The sequence below is a fragment of the Euwallacea fornicatus genome, chromosome 18 (assembly GCF_040115645.1).
Source record: "Euwallacea fornicatus isolate EFF26 chromosome 18, ASM4011564v1, whole genome shotgun sequence".
Classification (NCBI taxonomy): Eukaryota; Metazoa; Arthropoda; class Insecta; order Coleoptera; family Curculionidae; genus Euwallacea; species Euwallacea fornicatus.
The window spans coordinates 3205175-3229962 of record NC_089558.1 but is presented as its reverse complement, the minus strand read 5'-3'; the positions used below and the strand labels follow the sequence as shown (position 1 = coordinate 3229962).

The window sequence follows — 24788 nt, the reverse complement described above, 5'->3', positions numbered from 1 at the left end:
TAAATCTTGTGTATGAGTAAAACTAAATTTTAGCCTCAAGCTAATAAATAATTAACCGGTCTTCGACCGTTTTCCAGGCAATAAATCGGACATATTAGGAGGAAGTGCGATTGTTTTCTCAATGCTACAGCATCACTGTCGAAAATATCTAGAGAAATCCAGGAGCTTTTCCAGAAGCCTGATTACATGTCTTGGATGGAGCGTTGGCGAGGTTGGTTGGAAAATAGATCTCTATCTGCTTTATTTTCCAATGCTTGATCGAATGTGTTAACCCCGGAATGTAATTTCGTTATCGGTGACGTTACTTTACGGGGTCATTTTAAAAGGGTAATGGAATTTTTATGTGCATCAGAATTAATGGTCCTGCCCTATAGAGTGCAGACAAGTCCATATAAAATAACCAACGTCTCCTTCTAAGTGCTCTAGTCGCCATCGAGAATGCCCTTCTAGTGTGCTAACTGGCACTAAAAACCTTCAATGGTTTTGTAGGGTAATAATAACTAATAATAAGCACAGATCCGCGAAAATGGGCACGGAAATGAGAATAATTGAAAATGCCGAAGGTTTGATAAAATTTAAAAAGCAGAAAAGCTGCCTCTATGGCAGTCAAAGCCATCAGTTTTTCGCTTGACTGAAATAGAAATCGAAATATGAAAGAACGTGTGTGTGGAAGGCATATAGACGTATAAATTGCGCCTTGGATCCAAAGAAGTAATACTTCGTTCGGGAGCTGCAACGAAATCTGGAGGAGAAGGTGGAAATTAGAAATTGAAACATCTTTGCATCCCCCAGTTGCACGGTTTTTGGGGATAATCACAAACTTCTCAGTCAGTTTTCAAACTTAAACAACTCGTACAAAAGGGGTCCGATTCGTGTTGTATTCTTATGCAAATCCAAGGTCAGGGGTCATATCAACGTTTATCTTTTGTGACTAAGTGAGACGCTCAGGGGCGTATCCCCTTTAGCTGCCCGTAAATAATGGTTCCCGCGCTCGGCCCTGAAATATTAAGTCCGTTCTAAATCAATCGTCCCGTGGTTGTTCACTTTCTAGGTAAAGCCTCAAACGGCGTATGTTTCGGAACGAAGTTTGAGTTTGATGGTCAAACTGGTGTGAAGCGGGACGTCACTGACCGTAGACGGTAACATTTAAGTAAAGATTTCACACGAAACTGTTTGGGATAAATCCTCTCATCGCTTGAATTGAATCCTGATGCGGCTCATCCTTCAATTTTTTTTACTTTATCGCCGACGGGCAGTGCACACAAATTTGAATATAAATTTAACACTGTTTTAAAAAAAACAAAATTTGAGCCCATGTGGCTTCACAATTTGCTTTTCGACCTCAAATGCGCCGTGGCAATTTTTTGCCCAGTGACTGCATGAAAATTGCTGTTTCCAGTAATAACTGTTAATTGTGCTGCAAATTTACTTGTCAGAATTAATTTTATTCCCGGCTAAACTGGGTTTTCCTACCGCTGCACGTTCCCTTTCCTTCATTCTTCTCCGCACGAATCGGTTTGGAGAGCGACTCTGTAGCGCAAATCGTCCATACGAACCACTGAGTGGCGCCACTTGGTAATATCATGGGGATGATTGGTTCACGAAATATTTAATTGAATTAACTAAACATCAAAATTGCATTTATCACTTGCCATCTGCTAAATTCTCACAGTAATCGAGCGGATTTTAATATGGCCAGCACAATGGCTCCGACTCTTTGAGCGATAGTATTGTGGCCAATGCAGTGTGTCACAAGAGATGCTGTAGTGACCAATGGAATGTGTCACGGCAGGCGGGGTTGTGCCCAGTGCAATGTGTCACAACGTCTTCTTTAAAACGTCAAAGTACCGACACCTGAGGGAACCGAATGCATCCGAGAACAGAACATAGTCTTCACCTCATTTGTGTTCAGACATTTTTTGTTCTTCTCGTATCCAGATCTTGAGGTGAGTGTGTGAAATCCTTGGGTATCGATTTGTGGCATTGTTGTTATTCGATAAGCTGGAGCCGGTCCTGAGGCATTACCAACGTTGACCATTTTGACTTCGCCCACCTTAAATCTCTTAGATAAATTTATGTTTATCGAAGCCAAAATCGCATAACTGGTAAACATGTTCGGAATAAGAGTCACTGGCCACAGCAATACTTTCTGGAATAACCAGAACAAATCTCCAAAATAAAGCGATTCTATTTTGACAAATAACCACATCTTATTGGGGACATAAATCTTACTGTGCTTAAGGAAATATGCAGTCAGACAACCATGCTACGTACTGTGTGTTTCCGAACTCGTTACGCAAGAATGCACCATGTTTGGATAATATTAATAAAAAGAATTTGTTTCACCTAGAGGGGTTTTTCATTCAATATCATCCCGCTTGTTCTATTTTAAATTAAACATCCAAGCTGAATTTCACGTACGTTTCTTCTGGAATAAAAATCCCGCAATAAAAATTGGACGAAAACGCTCATAAATTCAGTTTTTTATCGTTCAGTAGAGTAAACAAAGGATGTATGCTGTTTCCAAACGTTCGCCAGGTTTCCAGCGGTTACAAAATGACTTTTACACCCAATATAAGCGCAAATATTCGCCAATGTATGGAAATGCGTTCATAGGAAGACTTGACATTATCAAATATGTAAATTCCACGTTGATTCCTATACACAAATGCACTAATATTATATAGTTATAGCCATAGTGAAAAACCTAAATGTGTTGAACGTTATCTCAGTTCCCTCTGCTGCGAAACGCACTGAAAAGTGAGATAAAACCATCATGCATTTCATGTGCCTTAAGCCTCAATTAAAAAAGTTGGTCCTAATTAATGCAATTTTGGTCAAAATTCGGAACAAATAAATTACTCCAGGAGAGTTAGGGATACTCGTATGTTCTGGATATTGCTTAGAGCTAGCGATAGGAATTCTTTTTTTTTGTAGTCAAAAAGCGAGGAAAACGTTGCTGATAATACTTTTTACTTTATTTGAGGAAACCAAAAAAAAAAAAAAAAAAACATAAAAACTACACCTGAAAAAATCCGTATGCCGTATGGCCTCCGCTAATGGGTTTAATTGCTTCACATCGTCTTGGCGCACCTTCGGTGAGATGATTTGTCTTGTTTTGTCGTAAATTTTCCCACAACTGTGGAAGAAATTCTCGAAGCTGTGGCATTATTTGGGGGCGTGGTCGATGTTCTTCTACACTTCTTTGCAACATGTCCACACATGTTCAACTGGGTTAAGGTCAGGCGATGTTAACAGAAACGGTTAATGTTCGACACCCACATTTTCAATCGCATCTACAACGATTGCTTCACGATGCGGTAGGGCATTGTCGTCCAAAAATCGTAAATTTTTCCCTATAGCAGCCTGAAAATTTCGCAGAATATTGTCGATGACGTCTTCTTCATAGATTTGTGCATTCATAGTTCTTTCACACACGTACAACTCACTTTTCCCACCCTAGGAAATTCCGCTCCAAGTCGTTATTGTGCCCCCCTTAAAAGGATGCACTTCTTGTACAGTTCTTAAGTTTCTGCGTACCCCACGGTCTGTCCAGACACGATCATGCTATCAGAGTACGGCGAAATCTGGGCGTGTCCCTGAAAAATACAAAAAGCCACCCTTAAACCCAATTGATGTTCACCGCTGCCCACTCTAGTTTTGCAAGTTTATTTCGTTGGGAACGGGAAACTCTTCTTAAAAGGCGTGTCGAGACTGTGTTTACTGCTTTAAGTCTCCTATGAATTGTTTCAAAGGAAACTTGGGCTCCAATAGCATTCGATAGGGTAGTGGTCAAATGCCTACTTGTCGACAGCGATTCTCTTCGCAGGAAGTGCAGTAAGTCCGTCTTGCGCAGTCGCGTTTTCTTTTCCAATAGCCCTGTGCGCCGTCTCTCTGAGACGTTTCCAGTTTGTTGAAAGCTGCTTAACAGTCTGGATATCACAATGTGTGAAACCCGGAACACTTGGACAATATCCTGTTGTTTTTATTCAGCCTGCAGCATTCTTAAAGCTCCGCTTTGTTCTCCTGAACTTAACTTTCCCCGAAGCGCTATAAAAGAGTTCGAACACGTTGATACAACTAAGTAAAGTAACAAGAACCACCCAGATGGTACGGCATCCAACATCAATGTTTTGATTAGATGTAAAGAAAAAAATCGAAAAAATAATTGTTAGGGACTTTAAGTTATTGGTTCCTTTGTTGTAGTTTATTTTGTTAGTTGTTTTTATTTGTACTTTCATCCCTTAAGTTACGCCCATGTGCTTCGATGCTTATTCTAAGAATACCAGCTGGGTGCCAGACCACGGTGCCCATCAGGCCACAACCGAGGGTGCTTTATGGCTGGGAAATATGCTACTAGCCAAAAGAAGCTTTCTCGGTTGGGACTATTGCTGCAATCTGCAGTTCGGTTGCAATATTCCCAGAAGAGCGACTCGTATAGACATTCACCAGATGGCCGCGATCTATGGTATCCGACTCGGCCATAGCCCGTAAAGGCTCTTGGTGGTGGTGCGCCCCTGGTTGGAATTCCTCGGGTTTAGTACTTAAGGGGTAATCGAAGTAATTTTATTCTCTTTTTTCTTCTCTTCGCCTTGGAGCGGTGTCGGTGTCGGATATGTGATCCAAATCGTAGTTCATAACCCGCCCAGTTAAGCATTCTCCCTCTTCGCACTTAGACCAACAAATTCTGTCGTTATTTAAAATAAGTAAAATTAAATACAGCCCAATTTCGTAAACCAAATTGTCGTTTTCGTGGTTTCGTTTTGTCGAAGGAACCCCTTAACAATAATAAACTTAATTTGTTAGTTGATATTATTCGTTAACGCTTTAAGCCTGATACGAAAAAAATATATTTACTAGCACGCTATTTGCTGTTTATTAAGATTTGACCATATCCCTAACTCCGGTGGAGCATTTCATTTGATCATCAAGATAGTAGATATTTCATGAATAGAGCACCTAATTAAAATGAAAATCGAATAGCATTTAATTAATTTAATTAAATACTAATCACAGTGAAGCTGCATGAGAGGCTTCAGTCAGCCATAAAGGGGATTATTAAAAGTAGTGCACGGAATATACACTCATCAACGGACTCTAGGAATAATGGCGAAAGATCAACCCCATGTTGCTGCTCATTTGCAAACTTCTCGAAGCGTGATTAGTAGACTTTGGAATCGGGCGTACGAAACAAACATTGAAGGTGAGAAGTGTATGTTACGTCGAACAGGCCTAACAGCCTCGATTCAAAGACGTTTCATAACTTTTCAATTCAGACGGAGCAGAGTTCAAACAACATATCAGTTGGTATTTGAATCGGACCTTGTGTATAATGAGACGCTTGGTGCGTGGACACTCAAAAGGCGTTGACATGAATCGACCTTCATGCTGGACGCCCACCAACATTTCCCCATTTATTACGTGAAAATCGAGAAGCAAGAGACATGTGAAACGTTTAAATTCAACAAATGAACAATGAAGCCCGGCCCTGTTTCCCGATGAATCTCGATTTGGTGTTCTACTAAATTCATGGCGGCGAACTAGGATATGATCCTAAGCCAGAATGGTAGAACGTTGGTAAGTTGCTAAAGATATTATTTTTTATCTTATGTGTGATTCCCTATGCAAGAGTCGTTAGACAATGTTTCACGCTTATGCAAAATAACGTTGTCCGCATACCGAACGTGTAGTTAAAAATTTCTTCGCTCATGTTCCCATTGATGTTTTGTCCCGGCCAGACCACTCTTGAGACTCGAACTCCATCGAGCACCTTTTTGTGCCTAAAAGGAGAGTGGGCGGCAATTGATCAAAACGATACCGTTATGCTCATTATGGGTTTAACTAGACTATGCGGAGCAGCGTTAAACAGTACATTATGCCACAATAACTATTAAAAAATGTTTTTGCATTATTTTTTGAATTTATGTCGAAATTTGAAATTTCAAGATTTTCGCTATTGCGACAGTCTATGTTTATTTTTTAACATTTGTTAATTTTTTATTTTTACAAAACCTCATCACTTTAATTAATTTATGACAGATGTTAGGAACGCCACACATGCGATTTTTTTATTTTCGTACGAAATTAAACAATTTTTTCGATATTTCATCATTATCCCTAGAGTCTGTTGATGTGTGTATTTGCGTGCATGTAAAATTAGAAATATATATATTGAGAGGTCTAAAAATTCAATGCATAAGAAATATTAAAGCGACTCAATAGCTCAGGAACTAAAAGTGATTCTAAAACTCCGATAATCAATTTTTGAAGCAAATTGTTCCCCCATTTTCAGAAATATCGAAGCTCAAAGCTTGATAAGTTCCTGAACAATAAAAAATTTAAATTTTTCAGTTGCTACTGTTTGGTTCCATATTTGACTTGTCTGGATTTTGTATTGCCCCGCTGCTAGCAACATCTTAAATCTTCATTTTTACTATTTTTCACTTATCGCTCCCACTTTTGCCTTCCACCTTTCGTCCCGTTTCTCAGTACTAAAGCTATCTTAGCCCCCTACATGCCCCTCTATCGACCGCCAATTGGTGTAATGGGACCTCAGATGAGCCTTTCTAGACATTCTCGTGTAGTAATTAAAATTTGAATACATTTGCCATTTTACCACCTTTTCATTGCCCCCACAGCAGCCTCAAAAACATTTAAAAAACTCATTCCAGACAGGAGTGGATATTAAAAGACTTAGAAATACGACACTCCATTTCTTTTTAGTTTTAAAGCCTCAGCAATCTCACTAATGCTCTCTTATAAAACCGTTTTAACCCCAAAAGAAGAAGAGCGAAGGTACGTGTCCGGCCTTCTAAATGGCTCCATCTTCATACATTCTCGGAGTTAAGTTTTCAAATGAGAACGTTAGAAGCTATTTATGTTCTTGTTGTAGTGTTACTGTCCGATTTTCGTCCATATTTTGCAAGATGCACAGGGTGAGTATTTTTTTCATGCATAGTGATAGAAAGTCGGCCAAACGGAGAAAAAATTGCTATTTTGGGAGCTCAGCTTTTCTAAATTAGAAAAATTAACTTTAAATCGAAAAAACCCATTAGTTAGGTACAATATATGAGGTAAAAACTGAAAAATGTTAAAATGCTTGTGTTATTGTGAAATAATCACCACATTTAATTATTAATTTTATTGTTTCCAAAGCACAGTATGAAAAAATTTTTTTAAAACCGTTAAAAGTGCTATAATTTTAGCAATTTTGAAAATAAATATATCGAAGCTTACATCATTAAAAAGGAGAAAAATATGCTATTTTATAATCCCCCTTTTTAATATGATTTCAATTTTAAAAATGTAAGCTTGTGTCATATCTCGGAAACTATTATTTTTGAAAAGAAAATACCTATTTTATCACACTTGCAGAAAAAATTATCTACAACTTTTCTGATTACACATTTTTGATACTATCGATGATAAGGGGGCCACAGACGTTTTAGTTTTTTTACATTTTGGTTTTTTGTAACTGTCTAGTAAGGTATGACTTTTTTGAGCCTTCAACCATGGCTTTAAACTCGGCTCAGAAAACTGCAGGCTCTTCCCCATTCGACCGACTGTTTATCTCTTTTAGTCTAGAAAATCACTACGTTTAAAAAAATACTCACTTTTAGATTAGATTCCACCAAAGGAAACTTGAAGAGCAATAACTCTAAATTTGAGATTAAAAGTAAAAGAGATTGCAAAAGCAGCCCATACGTCCTGCTTTCGGGAGGGTCATGAATATAAACATGTCCCAACTTAGATTATAAACAAGTTGGTCCAGTTCAGGAGGCGTCAGGCAATTCCTCAAAGGGCACTTTCACAGCACGTTAGGACGCAGAACACGACGATACTGTTCACGTAATTTTCAGCCTAGAAAAGCTAAATTTGTGGCCATGAGTGTAAACAGAAATATTCCGGGTTTAACCATCTGACAATTTGCATTTATCTTTAAAAGTCGAGATAGAAAACGGGCCCTACGTGTGGAAGCTTTTCCGACGCTTATTTTAATTTTACTTATTAGATTTGCGGAATCTCCCATTTCCAGCATGGTGTTTTGCATGACAAAGGCCCGGCAAAAATATTTCATTGTGCGGGGAATCCCATAAAGAACATATCGGGAACTAATTGGGAGGATAACGCTGTCCTCATTTGCGCCTTCAAGGAAGAGATATGGGAGTTTGTGTTGAATCCTTTGGTTTCATTTGGACTTCATTGTGGTGGGCCGTAAAAGCCGGAAAAGTAATGAAAATTCCTTCACATTTATTTAAGTTTACTCCGGGCTATATAAAGTCTCAACGTGACTCTCTTAGAGGCGCCTCTAACGATTATTGTTTGTATGTCCTCAAATTTACGGCGGATGGATGTATAGCAATTTGCTATTTAATTTACGTGAATGGGGGTCTTGTAGATTTTAATTTTGGATTATATCTCTTCATTTCAAGTAAATTGAAATTGAAGCAGAATTAAGCCAGTGGCGTAGTTGGTGTTTTGGAAGAGTTCATTTGTTCAAAAGAAGTCCCTTCCCTCGGCTGTTTTAAGTTTCTTAAAGTGACAGTTGTAGCAGACCGAAAATATCCAAGATTGTGAACCAAAGCATTGATGAATCTGTATCGCAGAAAACTCAGAAGAGGATCATTTTTAAAGACGGTCTGGAAACAGTTCCTTTACTTTAAGTTATTCACTTCTTCTGCGCATTTTGAGCTCTTTGAAATGATAATGTGGGAACAACACTGATTTACAACAAGACTCGTTAGAAATATCAGAGACAGTAACTTAACCAAACCACTACTAAAAAAAAATCAATTGTTTTCTTTTCAAATGCCAGTTTGCAGAAGATATTTGCAACTTGTAGAGATTGTAATTGGCACGGCACTGATTTTCGATTGCATGTACCAAAAACACCAGAAGTCATTAAGAAAAATATGATATGTAAAAAGTCAGGGGCGTATCTTGTCCCTTAAGAAAAAATTTATGCATCAAAGAATGAGGTTCTTTTACATGTACGAAAGGTTCCTTAAAATGTTAGTAACTACAACATGAGTTAGATTCTCTGAAAATATCTGAAATCGCAAGCGAAAACGCCCCGTCTCTATTTCAGTTGTTAAGTCAGCGGCGTAAATGGCTTTCAAAGTCAAGTATTTTTTCTTCTCTTGGGCTTTGTCGTTCGTTTTATTTGCTGAACTTGAACTTTTGAATGAAATAAGATAGAACCAAACACCTCTGCACATATGCATTATGAGTAACTCAAATCGTCAAAATCCGGCACAAATAAGGGAAAAATTACGAAAAAGCCACAATTTCCGACATCATAAATTCCATTTCTTTTCTCACCCGCAATAGCACAGATCGGACCACTGGCCAAAAAAAAACAAACCGACGATGCCCTATAGGGCAATATCGATAAAACCCATGACCAGAACCGCTTTTGGGGCATTTTTCTTGGCAGAGCTCTTCACGCACTAAACGATAAAATATGGCAGCCCTCAAACAAACACAAATTAAGGGATGGCACCACAAAAAAGACATAAAAAGAATTGATGAGGGAAAGAGAGAAATAGGCAAAAGGTCAATGGGGGGAAGCGTCCATCGGTTTGTCGCAACATGAGAACTGTATAGTAGTGGAAATGTCGCATTCGATGTCGCATTTCGATCCGGAAACAATCTAATTAAATTAAATTTCTCCTTTTGACTTCGGAGAGTTAATGATTTTGATGTTTGCAAATAGTTGGGAAAACAAGGCGAGCATTGAAACTTTTGGAAACTTTCGAGCTATAGAAAACTTCAGGAAACTCACAGCTTGAGTTCCCTCTGCCGGATAATTTTGACCGTGGAGTGTTACTTTCCAGGGAGTTTGTGTATACAATTTGTTGGATATATCGATTGAAGTTTTCGCATGCACCTCCAGGGCAGTAAACTTTTATGTTCCACTGAATCGTAATTTACCAGTGGCAGATCTATTTGAAGAACGACGAACTTATCAACCATTTCAAGGAAAGGTCGCCTAATTCAGGAGATCCGAATAGTTTAAAAGCGTCAGAGAATTTTCTCTGAACTCAATTACGTCGAGTAAGCAAAAATTTCTTTCCAAGATACAACCCGGTTTCCAAAACTACGACTTGAACTTGAATTATTCAAAAGGTCACTTGTGAATATTTTTAACGTTGATAGGTGGGCTTTAATTATTGCTAAATTAGATTATGCCTTACGAACTAGTGATCGTGAGTATGAACTTAGTGATTGAAGGAAGGGAATTTCTGTAGAAAATGTGTTTTAAGATTTTTTTTACTAATCCTATTTATATATTCAGAGTTCGCCTTTGGGAGTTGAGACAACCTGTATATAGAAAATTACAAATTAACTGAATTTTTGAAGTTTATCTTTTGTTTTGTAAATTAATCCTAACATTACAAAAACGTATTTAAATTCATGTAACTTCAGATTAAACCAACGACTGATCCTTACTTAATTTGTTTAAACGGAACGTAGTAGTTTTTTTAATGAAAAAAAATTTTTTTTTTGCCGAAAATAAACATAAATTTCATAATATAGTACCCATTCTCAACTGATTTTAATTTATTTTCATTTTTACGACTTTTTCGACACTTGCAAACCTTTACTAAAACTCAATAATCTAAAACACTATTTGACATATATTGATGAAATAAATTTTAATATACTGGAAAATTTACACATTTTCATATACAATTAAAGAATCAAGGAAAAAAAATGTATCGACTATTGAAATGTTACATTTTTAAATTTAAAAGTCATTTTTTGTTTCAAATAAAACTGTACAATTATTTTCTCAATTCTAATTAGTGCTAAAAATGGTGTTTAGATTCGGTCAAGAAGTCGTTATGGTCGACAGTTCATAAACGGAGAATGGATCTTTGAAATTCAATCTTGTCTTCAAGAGTTTCTTGAAAAATGGCCCCACTATGCAGTGCTGCAATGGCAATTTCCCGACCCTTTGAATTATGTTGTGAAATTGTTTCGTGAAACTGGCAATGTTCAAAGGAAATTGGGAAGTGGGATACCAACTAAGTGAACCCCAAAACTTCTCGTTTATTTCTTTTAAAAACATCTGGGATTGCATCCATACAAGGTGCAGGTGTTTCAGGGTCTGCAATCCCTGGATTATGAAAAGAGACTGATATATCGCAATTAGATTAAAGTATAAGTGTTAAAATAGACTTTTTCTAAGAAAATCTAACTAATAATAAAGATAAACAGAATCGTATTTAAGTGAGGTCAGGTTTTTTGTTGATGTTCGAGATTATGAAGAAAAATATATCAAAGACATACAGACACAGTATCAAACAATTCCGAACTCTATTTGACCGATTTTTTTAAACGTACGGTAACAGCTCCTCTCTAAACGATCAAGTTGCTTAATGTTTATTTTGATCGATTGTTTTATTTTTTTGTTTTATTAAAAATTTAGCCATCATAGATTCAAATGTCGAAAAAGCCATAAAAATCAAAATAAATCAAAAACGATTGAGAATCGGTAATGCGTTATATCATGAAACTTACGTTTATTGTCCATAAAAAACTATTTTTCCATTAAAAATTGCTATTTCCAATAAAAAAAATTAAGTATGAGTCAGTTTCCAGTTTAACCTGGAGTCATATCAGTTTAAAAATATTATGACAATGTCGTGTTTTTTTTTCACAAAAAAAAATGCAAATTTCAAAATTACATTCAGTTTGTAATTTTCCATGTGCAGATTGTATCAGCTTCCAAAGGCGCACCCCGTATAGCAAAACCCAGCATATTGTTTGTTGCCAGAACGTTCAGAAGCGCAGAAAAGTGATTACTAAAATAAATATACCTGACCATAAGAGCCCTTTAGCGGCTAATGGTACGCCAATGGCAATCTCATGAACTTTTTAACTTCCATTTCAACATAGGCTACATGGCGGCCTGAGCAAAACTGCATCACGTCACGTAATGAAGGAACGTATAAAATATCGTTCTTTCCCATAAGTAGAATATTCCTTCATGCTCTGAAAAGTCCCCTTTCCCAACTAGAATTCACGCTCTATTGAGCCCGCTGAAAGAAATACTGAGTAAAACCACAATCAAAAATCAGCTCTATGGGTTGATATCTGGATACTCCAAACGTCAATATATGGTATCCAATTGATTGGAACACAAGTTTTATTATTTGATCATCCTTAAAAGCCTTCACACTCTGATAAATATAAAGTCTTACTTGAGGCCATCAAAAGGTCTCTCTCGGAGGCATGTGCTGCAAATGATGTCTTCAGGCAAATGGGAATTGCCCTCCATGAAGCCCGTATCTACACACTTAAACTTCTCATTTAAATAGCAGACATTCCTGCTATCTACTGCCAGGAACGTGACACAAACTTAATAATAATAATTAAACTCTCAGACTGATAAGGGTCGAGAGTTGTTAAAAATATAGCAATTTCTATTGCAATGTTATGGTAATCATAAACTTCTGACGTAAAATAAGTGTCTTTTTTAATGAAAATGAACAATTCGCAGCTGCTCCACGTCAAGGTAATAAATTCCTCTAGAATGACATTCCCTTCTATGGAAATTAGAAATTACTTCTGCAAATTTATGGAGAGAAAAATAAACTGTCTAGTAAAATAAAGCTTATTTCGCTTTTAGAAAATTAGGATGTACATCACCAAAAAAAAGAGGTAAAATTGTTTCCATTTCCTACCTCAATGTATTAAAACTTGCGGATTTCATCGCACGGAGATTTATCTCCGTAAAGACACCAGTTAAAGATAATCTGCATGTCAGTAAGGCAACAGCAGTGTCACGAGTATTAGTAGAGTTTCAATTAGATTAATCATGGAGATAATTTGACTACTTAAGATGCCAGAGAGGAACTGCAATTCAGAGATTACATGTAACAGCGAGGCAATTGCTCCATATGTTCCCGAGATATCTACGTTTAAAGTTTAAAGCTAAAATAAACTAAATGCCTCTCCCCTTTTGGAAATTTTCTTGAAAACTTTTGATCCCCGATTTTCACGAAGAGTATGGATCTACTGTTGATCTTGGACACCTCAACTGAATTCCCGCACCTTTGAAAAATAACTTTTGGTGACCCTTACTTTACAATACCCCCAAAGTCCCGAACATAGGTGCTAATGCGACGCGGCATCTCAGAAACCAAAAGAGAATTTGAATATTTGTTTGTGTGAGCTCATAAACGTATTCAAGCGGTTAATTTTATTTATTTTTAGGGCAATTGCTCCACGTGTTCCCGAAATATTAACGGCATTTAACGTTTGAAAACTGGGGAGAAGTAGGTACTTCTCCTCTTAAGAAAAAAGTCGACATTTTCGATACACCGATTTTCGACTGAAATGAGCCATTGCGATAATATTCTGATCCAAGATAGCTCAATTGATGTCGTGGAGCGTAGGAAAATCGTTTTTTGGGAGGCCAGGGAGGGAACTAATGCGGCCCCATATTTCAGAAAATAACACAGATTTAGCACATTCGTTTGCAGAGATTCGCAGAAGGCAGCCACACGACGTAATAGCAGGTTCTGATAATTTTCTGCATAAATTTAATAATGCACCCCAAAATTGTAAACAAGAGTCGGGGTTAGCTTATCAATACAAAATTAAATTTATTATTCCCAGGGATTTAGAGGGGTATTAAGCGTGCCGTCCCTCATCGTTTACGACATAACATATTGCAGCGAACTTATAGCCTCTGGAAGACACTACATCGTTTCCTCGGCCATTTAAATCATCCCAACGGAAGTGTTTTCCATTAAACCAGCGATGGAGACATACGCCCTGCTGAAATAGACGCAAGTCAAATTGACAAACAAGGGGAGCGTGATGTGCCTTGGAGCAAAGTAAACATCCCGTATAAGGAAGATCCAAGGAGAAATAGTTGGCAGGAGTATCCCTTAAAAGATGAATTCCAAGGGTGTAAAGCAAGTGAGATTTTTAGAACATCTAAATATTTAAAGGCCACTAAATATTCTATTGAGCGTTCACGTGGTTTTTAACAGTTATTAAAATTTCAGGTCCCCTTTCCAGGCTCAAAGCCCCAAGTATTAAACTCGTTATAATGCAAAAAGATGGCCGAATTTAATTTAATTTGAAAGATCTTTTGTGTGTTTAGGTCATGGTCGGGAGGCCATGTTTTGATAATGGTCCTTAAGGTCAGCGCAGTGTAAGTTAGCGTATATGCGGTTACTACAAAAGTAAACACGTGATATGTAAAGTGTTTGCAAAACCTCAGATTAATGAGATGCGAAATACTGGCCTCGGTTAACAAGTAGCTGGAGACACAACTGAAGAAATTGTTCAAACGGGAATAAAGCTAATGGGAATAGAAAAAATGGCAAATGGAGAATTAACTAGAAGATATGACTGTCTAAAGCCTCCCCCAGTGGAATCCCTATGGGATTTTTTTAATTGTGCCGATTTTGAATTATCATTGACTCTCTATGAAATTCCAGTGACTGCGTAACAATTTTATGAATCGCCTACGAAAATTGCTCCGATATTTAATGAAAAAAAAAACCATAAAGTGCAACCACATGCCTTGTGAATTACATTTCTGGGGTTATTTTGATTAAGTTCGGCGCAGATGTTGAGTCCCTACATAAATTTTCAACTCAATTTCACAAAAGTTGGAGGCGACTTCAATCCCTATTTTAATTTGAATTTTTTAACGTTTTACACAGAGAGATTATGACTCAGCATCCCAGACAAACAATTATAAGTTATCAACACATCTTTGCTTATACAAGGTGATTCATCAACGATGAGACATCCGAGAGCTGAACATATCACACGCCAAATGGTGACGATTGGATGAAATCCCACAGTTGATAGCTTCGGATATATACAAGCTATTGAAAGTTAACATTTTAACTCGCATTTGTGCCATTGCTCTAAAAACACCTAAATTAAGCTCTTCAAAATTAGTGAAATTTTCAATTAATAACTTTTTACACTGTATCTCTAATATGAAATTTGATTCGACATCTGAAAGACCAATTTTCCCATTAATTTTGTATTGTTGTTTGATTTCGATATATGGATCCTTTTTCGAAAAAAATCTATTTGTTCGTTTCGCTTTTAATTTCTCGTACAATCAAATTTAAACGTAGTGTCCGTTAAACATATTATTCTCAAAAATGGATCCAGTAATTGAAATGAAAAAAATATATATAATAAATGAAAAAATGATTGTTCTTTGAGATATTTAACCAAATCTTATGGTGGACATTCAGGACAAAGAGCTATTAATTATTAATTCTGTAAAATTAACCGCAAGTGGCGACCTCTATTAGCAATGCGGAAAATGAAAAATGCACCTTATTCGTCACCTTAAAAAACATAACTTTACGAATTTTCAAGAATCTGACCTAAATATTTTCAAAGTAGGGTCAAAAAATGAATAAAAAATTTTAACTTTCAACACCCTGCGTACATCAGAAACTATCAACTTTCGGATAAGGTGTATTTTCTTCCATTGTCACCATTTGACGTCTAGTGTCTTTAGCCACCACCCTGTATACAGGATGTCCAACGAATATGGACCACTATCCGTATCTTGGAAACCATGGCTAGGAAAAAGTTGAAAGTTGAGCATCATATTAAATTGGAGGTGATCTATTGATTAAAAATATTTTCATAAAAATACCACTTCCGGTTATACCGGAAAAGAATGTCAACTTGCTTATTTTAATTGGATCATCCTATATATTACAACAAATTTCGATTCTGTGGAACATTATGAATATTTTTCGTGCATAGTGTTCTATACGTAATTTTTACGGTTCTCGAGGTATTTAGAATTAAAAAAAAATAGAGTTTCAACCATGAATTTATTTTCTAATCATTCAAAAATGGCTAAGTATTTTGCAATGAAATTCTGCGCTCTTGTACAAAATGCTTTACAGTCCTTGGAGTTTTTTTATACAGGGTATTCCAAAAAATTGTTCAAAATTAAAATTCAAAAATTGTAAAAAACTCAAATTTTTCAAATAGGAACACCATATTTTTTTCAACGAGTACATATCTAACACTAAAAATGAGTACTACTTTCAAATAAATTGTCTATATCTAATCGTTTTCATTTTATTGAAAAAAAAGCACTTTTCAATGTTCCAGCAAAATGGCAGCAAAGCAGATCACAAAAAAATTCTTACAGTATACAGAGTGTAACATACCGTCATCACGATATTTCAGGGAGCGATAGTACTCTGCAAAAACAATGAAAACATGTTGATAGACCGATAGTCAAAAACGCACCATTTCGATTTGCAGAGCAGTAAAGTTTCAAGTTTTTTCTCAAATTTGGCGTCTTCCTTACACATGTTTTGTATTCAATTTTTGAAGTTTTGTACACCTACATTCGAACCAAAAACCGAAGCTGCCAGTCCTATTGGAAGAAGATGGGCCTACGTTATAACCTCCTGGATCTCCCGGCCTGAATAGTCTGGATTTTTTTAAGAACGCTCGAAATCTGGTATATCAGGACAAATGAAAAAAAAGAAAAATAGGAAAATAGAATAGTGGATTCATGCAATGTTGTTCACAATACTCTTGGAATATTTGAGAGGGTTCGGTTGTCTATGATGCAACGAGTAGAATCCTGCATCTTTATAGGGGAAGACATTTTCAACAGTTTGTTTCGGAAAAACTGTCAAACTTTGCCACTTTGTATAACGCAAGTCGTGTCTTTTCGTCTATCGATCTATTAGCATTTTTCTAATGATTTTGCAGAGTTCTATCGCCCATTAAAATATCTCCATGGTGATATGTTTCACTTTGTATAGGATAACAGTTTCCCATTTTCTCTATTTCTTTATTGAAAAACCGTTAATATTTGAAGGAGAGTCCGAAACCAGATAGGCCTTATTGTGAGAAAAGCATTAAAGAACAAAACCTTACACCATGTTTGGTCGACCTAGTTTAGGTCTCCAGAGACGCCAGAGCTTTTTCATTTAGCCATCTATTATATTTCGACAGATCCTAATGTAATTTTGTTATCAATTTTCCATTATGTACACTATTTTATACACACATATGATAAAACGATGTAGTTTAGGCGGAGAATATGATGGAAAATTGCCCTCAAATGATTCCCCGATGTTTTTCTGGGCACATGTGGGGAAACTTCGAGAATTAATATTCAGAGTCAGATGCAGATTGACGGAACCTGACGAGAAAACAAGTAATGAAAGCAAGTGGAACTAGACGAAAATGCAGACTCTCTGTATAATCGCATTTATCATGCTTAAGCAAATGCTGCAAGGGAAGCGAAGTTTATTTAGGTTTTGAAACATCAACGAATTTGAATTACGGAAATTAAATTTGAACTTAGCATGGAAAAGCCCTTAAAAAGGGCAATCACTATTAGTAGACAAGTTGTCATGGAAGTTCTCCTACTCGAGGATTAGCGCGATAAAGGGGAATTTTTCAAATTTAAATGCCCCATTTAACACGCTCTAAAAGTTGGTAGTCCCCAGTTCGCCATCAATTTCTGTACCTTTATTTAATATAAATGAAAACTGGATAATACGGGACGTCCTTAACAACTGATACTCTGCACTGTTGAGAACATCTGGCACGTCTCCTCGGAACGTTTTCCCAATTGAAGGAAAACATTGATCGGGCTCCAATATAACGTCGTCGAAAAGGGACCCGAAAAGTTTCATTGACGTCTAACGTAGACAGGAAATCATGATCCATAAGGACATGCAAAAATAGAGATTTGTGGGGAGCAATTTGGCCCAAAGCTGCCTGCAAGGGTAATGAGGACATCGAGAAGTAAATCTGAGCAAAGAAAAATAGCTATCGAAAATTGATCTCTCTCTCTCCCTCTTTCACTTTCTCACTCTTTCACTCTCTCACTCCCTCACTCCCTCACACTCTCACTCTCTTACTCCCTCACTCTCTTACTCTCTCATTTTCTTTTTCACTCACATCGAACAACATTATTACAAAACGGTTTTAACAGTCTGAGACCGTAGTTAAAAAGTCCGTTTTTGTATAAACTCTAATCCAGGTGACAAGGCTTATTGCTGAGAGCAACAGCATTGCACAATTAAATTTGAGAATAGCGTAATCTCTATTTAATTGTCCGGAGGTCCGTCCAGCTAGTCCATTACTTTGCGGCGTTAGACAAATGCATGAAGTTTGCAGCTGGACTGTCCAAAGGAAAGATAAATTTCGCACTCAGAGAACTATTGAGAGCTTAATTTTGGAAGATTTTTAAATGGTTTTATAGTGATAGTTCGAAAGAGTATTAGACGAGAAGCGTAAGCTTCGGACACATTGGGATGCTCGATTTCACTCGAAAGGTCAAAGGCTTTCAGAAAATGCAATATAAGTATTAAAAAAAAAGTGATGGTGGTTGCAAAAAATCGAAACGTCGTATTAAAAATTCAATAGTTGTGTAGAGGACCAAAAGTGGTAACGAGGAGGTGACATTTATTTTTATCATCTTTTCAAATAAGCTCGGCATAAATCAAAAACGATTTAAGGCAAAGTCGGTTTTCTTCGATTATTTCCTGCGCAAGTCGGGATTTTCTAAACTTCGAAACGCAGCATTGATGAGCATACAAAGTTTGCTCCGCTTTAACCAACTTCGTATCTCCTACGAGTATCAAGATCAAAATTGGGGATAACGAATTCAATGGTCCTTCATATGGATAAAGACTCAAAATTTATGCTAAATAGCTTCAAAACTCCCCTATTTTTCATTAAAATTTCATCTGCATAGCTCTGTCTATTCGAGTTAATGCGCAAAACTGAAAATTGCATTTTTGGGCGCTTGAACTTAAAAATTCGGAACGCGGCCACTGCAACACCATGAAGAACAAAGTTTTGTTCCAAATTCGCTGCTCCGTTGTTAGATATGTAAATTCCATAAACGTAGTCCGGTTTGTTTTCCAGTTCCTGCTCTATTCAAAATCCGAAAATTCGATACCTTATCGATACCACGTATATAATAGGATAATCAATCACTTCTTCGATAATCGGCAAAATTTTCCTGCCTAGACTTGCCATAACTCTGGAAAATTTACTGTCATGGATCCATTAAATGCTACATACTGCAAATGACAAATGACCTAATTGCAATTGCTGCGTGATGCTCGGAGCACTCGCTCTAAAGTTTGAGCTTATTAGAGAACCTTGTGTGTTTCTATGACGTAATTTGCAACCCCTGATTCCATCTTTACATTATGTAGTTGTAAAGTCGCGATATCCCTGTTCGAGTCCCCATGGCGATTTCCAGTGGAAAATTGAGTTTCTCTGGCGGAGCACACCAAGATTCCACTATAATAATTGTTGTTGCAGCTTCCTGGATATTGGCGAGGTTCAGCAAACTTTTATCTCCTTTGACCGCACTCTTTCACAGACAAATGTAGGTCTGAGACTGCGTCCTTATCTTAATGCTTTCTAAAACCAGATCGCTGCTCCACCGTTAAATGATGGGAACATTACAAAGATTGCTTCTCTCCAACTATGCTTAATAAAATGGAAGAAGTTCTATGCGACCTAACATTTGCACCGATAATACTCTCTTGGAAACAGTCATTAATGTTACAACAATCGGGCATTAACAGAAGTTATCAATCTGAGCCGCTACGCCTCGCCTGCAAATTGAGCTTCGACGCCCTGCTTGGGCTCTAACAAATTACCAATCTCCTACGCAGAGCTCAAAGAAAACTTTTATGTATCCAATTTAACATTGTGCCATCAAATTCTCAAAAGAGCTTCTTCCATTCTGGAGCTTTATTTGCCAAGTTGTCTGGCAAAACTTCGTCATGGCATAATAATAGTGGAGTTGCAGGGAGTAGTCGAAGTTATCCCAACAAAGTTAATTGAATGCCTTAAAGGTGGGATTGGAGCTAAATGCTAAATAGAATTGCTAGTTAAATGGATTTGGAAATTTTTCTCGAGTTTAGACTCTTTTCAACTCTTGTCACTTTCAGGTCTCTACTAAAACGAAATAAGAGGATATATTTATGTTCTGATTATCATCTAGGTTATTTCAGATTAGTAGGGGGTTTTTTGGTTATTTTTCTTCAGTTTTTGTCTTGAGCTTATTTGAAGATATTTCTTAAAACAGCTCCTAATTTTCATAAACACGTTTTCCTCTCTAGAAGATGGGACCATTCAATTTTTAATTGGCACTCCGCATTTTTAGACCGATCATCGGTTTCATATTTTTTTAATACGGATCTGGCGTTTTCATTTATTTTTTAAGCCGTTAATCTTCCAAACGAAACCTCACAACTTTCGGGGCAACATCACAGCGTGACATTACCCCGAAAATTAGGTACGAAAATTTGATGTTCTGCTTGTAATACGGTTCGTATTCGTTTAGGTTAGTTCAGGTTAACGGATTTGTTTTGGCGAATTCCAGCTGATTCCGAAAGTATTCGAAAAAATCTCATGTTTAACCGAAGAGTTTTTTTTTCTAGTTGAACTCCTCTGAATGTACTCCATAAAATAAATTTGCAACCTTAAAAATCCTCTTTGTTGGTGAACCCTCTAAAATTCAAGTGGCAGATCTGTTATCTCGGTTCATCAAACTTTTTTTTTTTTTTCGAGAAAATGAGGCCTCAAGAAATTGTTTCGGGGTCTAACGACCGGAAAAGATCTTGTTTTGAAATGGGACTTTGTTGGGTTGTCGTGCGTGAGAAACATTTGTCGTCCAAAATGAGGAATAGCGGCCTTATCTGTATACCTTTAAGCATTACGTAAGATTGATATGTACGATTTGGCGTTATTGGTCCCAATTTTTTCGAAGAAAATGGGATTTCTGTTACTGTAACATTTGAACGTTACGTTGCTACACTTTTTTCATCCCTGAATTACGAAAAAGAGATATTGACAGGCGACAGTGGAGGTTTCAAAAAAATGGGGCAATGGCGCGCACACTGCCAGGGCGTCTATGGCTGTTCTTCGCCCCCCGTTTCGCAATCATCTCATTTCCAGAATTTGTGACATTTTATGGCCTCCTCGATCCCCTGACTTCTCCTTATGTGATCTCTTTTCATGGGGTTATCTCAAGGCACATGTCTACGAGGCTACGCCTCGTGCATTAGGAGAACTAGAAGAAGCAATCCAAAATCAATGGAGATCTGCTGGAAAGGGTGGAAGCCCATTTTTTTGAACGAGTTTATCATTGCGTCAACAAGAACGGACAGCACATGCCATGTTTAATTTTCTGTTCATGATTACAAAATGCTATATTTTCGACCATGCTGTTCTAATAAAAAACAAATTATATATCAAAAACTAACCATTCCGTTATTATTTGAAAAACATCCTATTCTCACGCCGCACCCTGTATATTTGCTGTGTTGAATTCGTACCGATGTTTTATGTGATGAGATAAGTACGCCACTGTTTTAGTATGAATTAATGGAAGTTGGACCCAAAAAACACTGCGCAAAAATCTAATGGGGTACGCCCAATTTTGTCCAAAGGGTGAGTTTTTTGAAAACGTCATGAATGTTCTTGATAATTCGCGTCATGGATACCAATTCTAAATGGGTCGCTGTTTTTTTAGGGTATCAAAAGTTCAATCTAAAACACTACAAAAATCCAGTGCGGTCCGTCTAATGTTTTCAAAGACGAAAGTTATTTTAATTGTTTATGGCATTCTTCTTCACGGTATCAGCTGTCGACGCTATTTTAGCAGAAAAGTACGCGGGCGCCCCTGTTTTTTTTGTAGAATTAATGTATAACGTTTTAAAATTGAAAACCCGGAAAAACTTATTTTAATGATTCGTGTGTGTCTATTAAAGGCCGGAAAAATTACCTTAAAGCTTAAGAACTATTTGATTGCGCAAAAATGCAGAAAGCGCCAGATTTGTTGCCCCCCAATGAGGAAAAGTAGAGACAAAATGATATTCTAATTTTAGACCTGAATCGACAGTTTTAAAATTCATTAAAATTCCAGTACTTACAGAGATTGCGAAAGGAACCTCGACAAAGTCTTGTTGTTCTTCAGTCCATCGAAGAAATCCATTGGAGAAAGAGTAGCCATGTTCGACATTTTGAACTAATGGAAACGGCACATATAACAAAGTCCACCGGAAGTCACTTGATATTTGACTAATTTAACTTCATTAACCGTTAAAACTTTTGATTATGCTACACCTTGTTTTTAATTACGTACTCTATAACCTGCAATGATGATGGATATTCTGTACAGGTAAACGCAATCAACGTGGCATGTGAAAGGCCCAAAATTCGAGAAGTTTAGTAGGAGTTGTTAATTACTGCATCGAAACAAGAACATAACAGGTAAGTTTATGGGAGACTATTGTGGTCGTAGAGGAACAAAAGAATATTGCACCAGTGGTATCTTGTGAATTATACACGAATCGCGAGAGGAATATTCTATTAGTTCGGTATCTGCATTTTCAAATGAAAATTCATTTGTGGCCACGACCTTCCTAGGCCAGGGGCCTGGGAAAAGTTGTGAAAACAGATCAACCCAGGTTGATCCGTTTTAACAACTTTTGTTGAACGTGGTAAATTACGTCTAATCTTCTTTTATGGCACATTTAACAAACTTTTCAGATTTTGTGGTCAGAAGCCGTTGCAGACAAAGGCACGAAGTGCTAAATCGATTCTCTCGAACCGTAATTAATCAAGCTTTTAAATTCATAATCCGTAATGGTTTAGGAAAATTTTGGATGAATCGTCCTATTTCCACAATATCTTTCGACAAAATAGGACTTTTCAAAGTATCTCGTTCTCTCTTCTTCGACTTAAAGTTTTTTTAAAGTATTGAAAATTCAAATTAATTTCAAAAGTTGCGTGCAAAAATTTTGGAAAATTTTCGAAATAAGAAGGCCAAAAGAGCTGAAAGGGAAGCGAAACATTCTTTAAGAGATGCCGAGGTGGAAACTATTCTGTTAGTGTCCAGATACTTGATAGTTCAGGTTAGTTCAGGTTAGTTCAGGACAGGCCAGTTTTCCTTTTTGCCTTCATAGAACTTCCAGACATAAGACGTACGGCACAGAACAATTTCGATGGGAAAGAAGTGATAGTTGAAAACACTGTTTGAAAGTTGTGCTAACAAACGAGGAGTCATGGTAAGTGACCTCCGAGATGCTGAAGCAAATAATTAAATTAAGAGCCCGGGAAAATGGAAAGAGGAAAGACGCAGTTCGTCAATTGAGAGCATAACTCAGAGTTGGAACAAGCAACGGAAATTTCCACTTGACTATTGACTGTTGACAACTGTTAGGTAATAAATCCTCATAATATTATGTAATATTACTATGTTTACCAGTTGATTCGCACAGGCGTGTAAAGATATACATGATTTCATGTGCGGCTTCAGTATTTCAGGATGCCAGCAGAACAATCTCTAAAGAGTGACTGTTTCAATATTTCAATAAATTTGTGACGAAACGGCAGGAGGGCATGGAGGAAGTATTGTGAACAGCTTGAAAGTTCCTTCTTCGCGGAAATTACTGACCTGGCCTGCGGCTCGAACGCAGGCTTTCATCTCGCTCCTAACATGCTCCTTACCATTCTCATAATGTAATGTGGTTCTCGCCATATTCAAGAAATACATTTACACTGTTTTCGGATTTTTTTTCATTTAATGCTTTACTACAAACTCTAAGCCGAATTGGTTTTTCTCCTGCTTCAAAGCAATTTTTTTTTGTTTTATCGGAGATTTTAGGAAGCACTCGTATGCAGGTTTTCCTAAGTTTTTCAGAAAATGTCGGCCTTTTTTTTTGGATTTTTAATCGTTATTATCAATGTCAAATATTCTGACAGGCCTGAACTAAAGTGAATTAACCTGAATGGCTTTCTTACCTCGGACTAATTTTTTTTCAATTTGCAACGGAGGGGAATTTCAGCACTTAATTTGTTTTTTCATTTACATGTTTTTTTTTTTTAATTTATTCTGAATTCATTTGATTTCGTGCACACAGACGTTCACATTTCCACGTATTTTTTCGAGTCTGCAGGACGCTCATTTAAACTTAATAATTAAACATAACGCACATTGAAATATTTATCAGCTTTGAAAACCGAAAATTCCCTCAAACAGCATTCTAATTTACTTTCAATTACGTTTCCAAGTGAAAATTGGGCACTTCACAGCTAATTAATACAAACGCCCATTAGAACCATCTCAAGCTCCGAACAAAATACGCAATTAAAACTTTGATGAGAGCACTTACAACAACAAACTCCTACTTTTAGAATATGATTATTTCCAATTTTTAGCACCGTTTTGTATCAGCTGTCGAAACTTTAATTACAAACAGAACATGACGAAGAAGTGAAATCACTACAGAGCGAGGACCATTAATTTGCACTACACAGATTCGAAGTTTGGACAGAAAATTTAGGGGTAGTTTTGCTGATGACGCGCGAGGGTGAGAAAATAATAAGACAGAAAAGACGCGATAGAGGAAAGTTCGGAAAGTTCGAAAAAGGGTTCGGGTTAGAGATTTGCAGGACCGCCGCTCGAATCCCTGCTCAGGACGTGCATCGTAGAGCAGAACTGAATCGGAGCCTGAAAATGGACCATGCGTTCCGCAGAAGAGAGAAGGGGGCTTTTTGCCGACAACAGAGGCGTACGTTTTGTATTTTGATTGGGAAAGTCATGAATGGAAATCCGTGCTCACGCCCCCTCTGGTTAATTCCTGTTCATACAACTGGGATTGTTACATTAAGCTTCCATTGAGACACTTTCATATGAGAAAACCCATATTCCGGCATTTCCTTTAAACAAGTAATAATTGGCAACGCCCTCGTTCTTATTCGAATAATGGTAA

The 24788-nt window shown here is 37.1% G+C and overlaps 1 protein-coding gene across 13 annotated transcripts in view; it reads right to left on the bottom strand.

Annotated features, from left to right (window-relative positions):
- Syt7 (Synaptotagmin 7) overlaps positions 1 to 24788 on the bottom strand; it is a 311069-nt gene that overhangs the window by 197396 nt on the left and 88885 nt on the right. Inside the window, exons 1-2 of one of the 13 annotated variants that reach the window (XM_066292679.1) lie at positions 24189 to 24501; positions 21945 to 22164 (exon numbers count right to left, since the gene is read on the bottom strand). The exons of 9 other annotated variants lie outside the window; for them this stretch is intronic. In XM_066292679.1, the coding sequence (XP_066148776.1) occupies positions 21945 to 22033 (89 nt within the window). In that variant the 5' untranslated portion in view covers positions 22034 to 22164; positions 24189 to 24501. Of the gene's footprint in view, positions 1 to 21944; positions 22167 to 24188; positions 24502 to 24788 lie in introns of those variants that run through there. 3 more of the 13 variants (XM_066292681.1, XM_066292682.1, XM_066292680.1) reach the window with 3 other exon arrangements.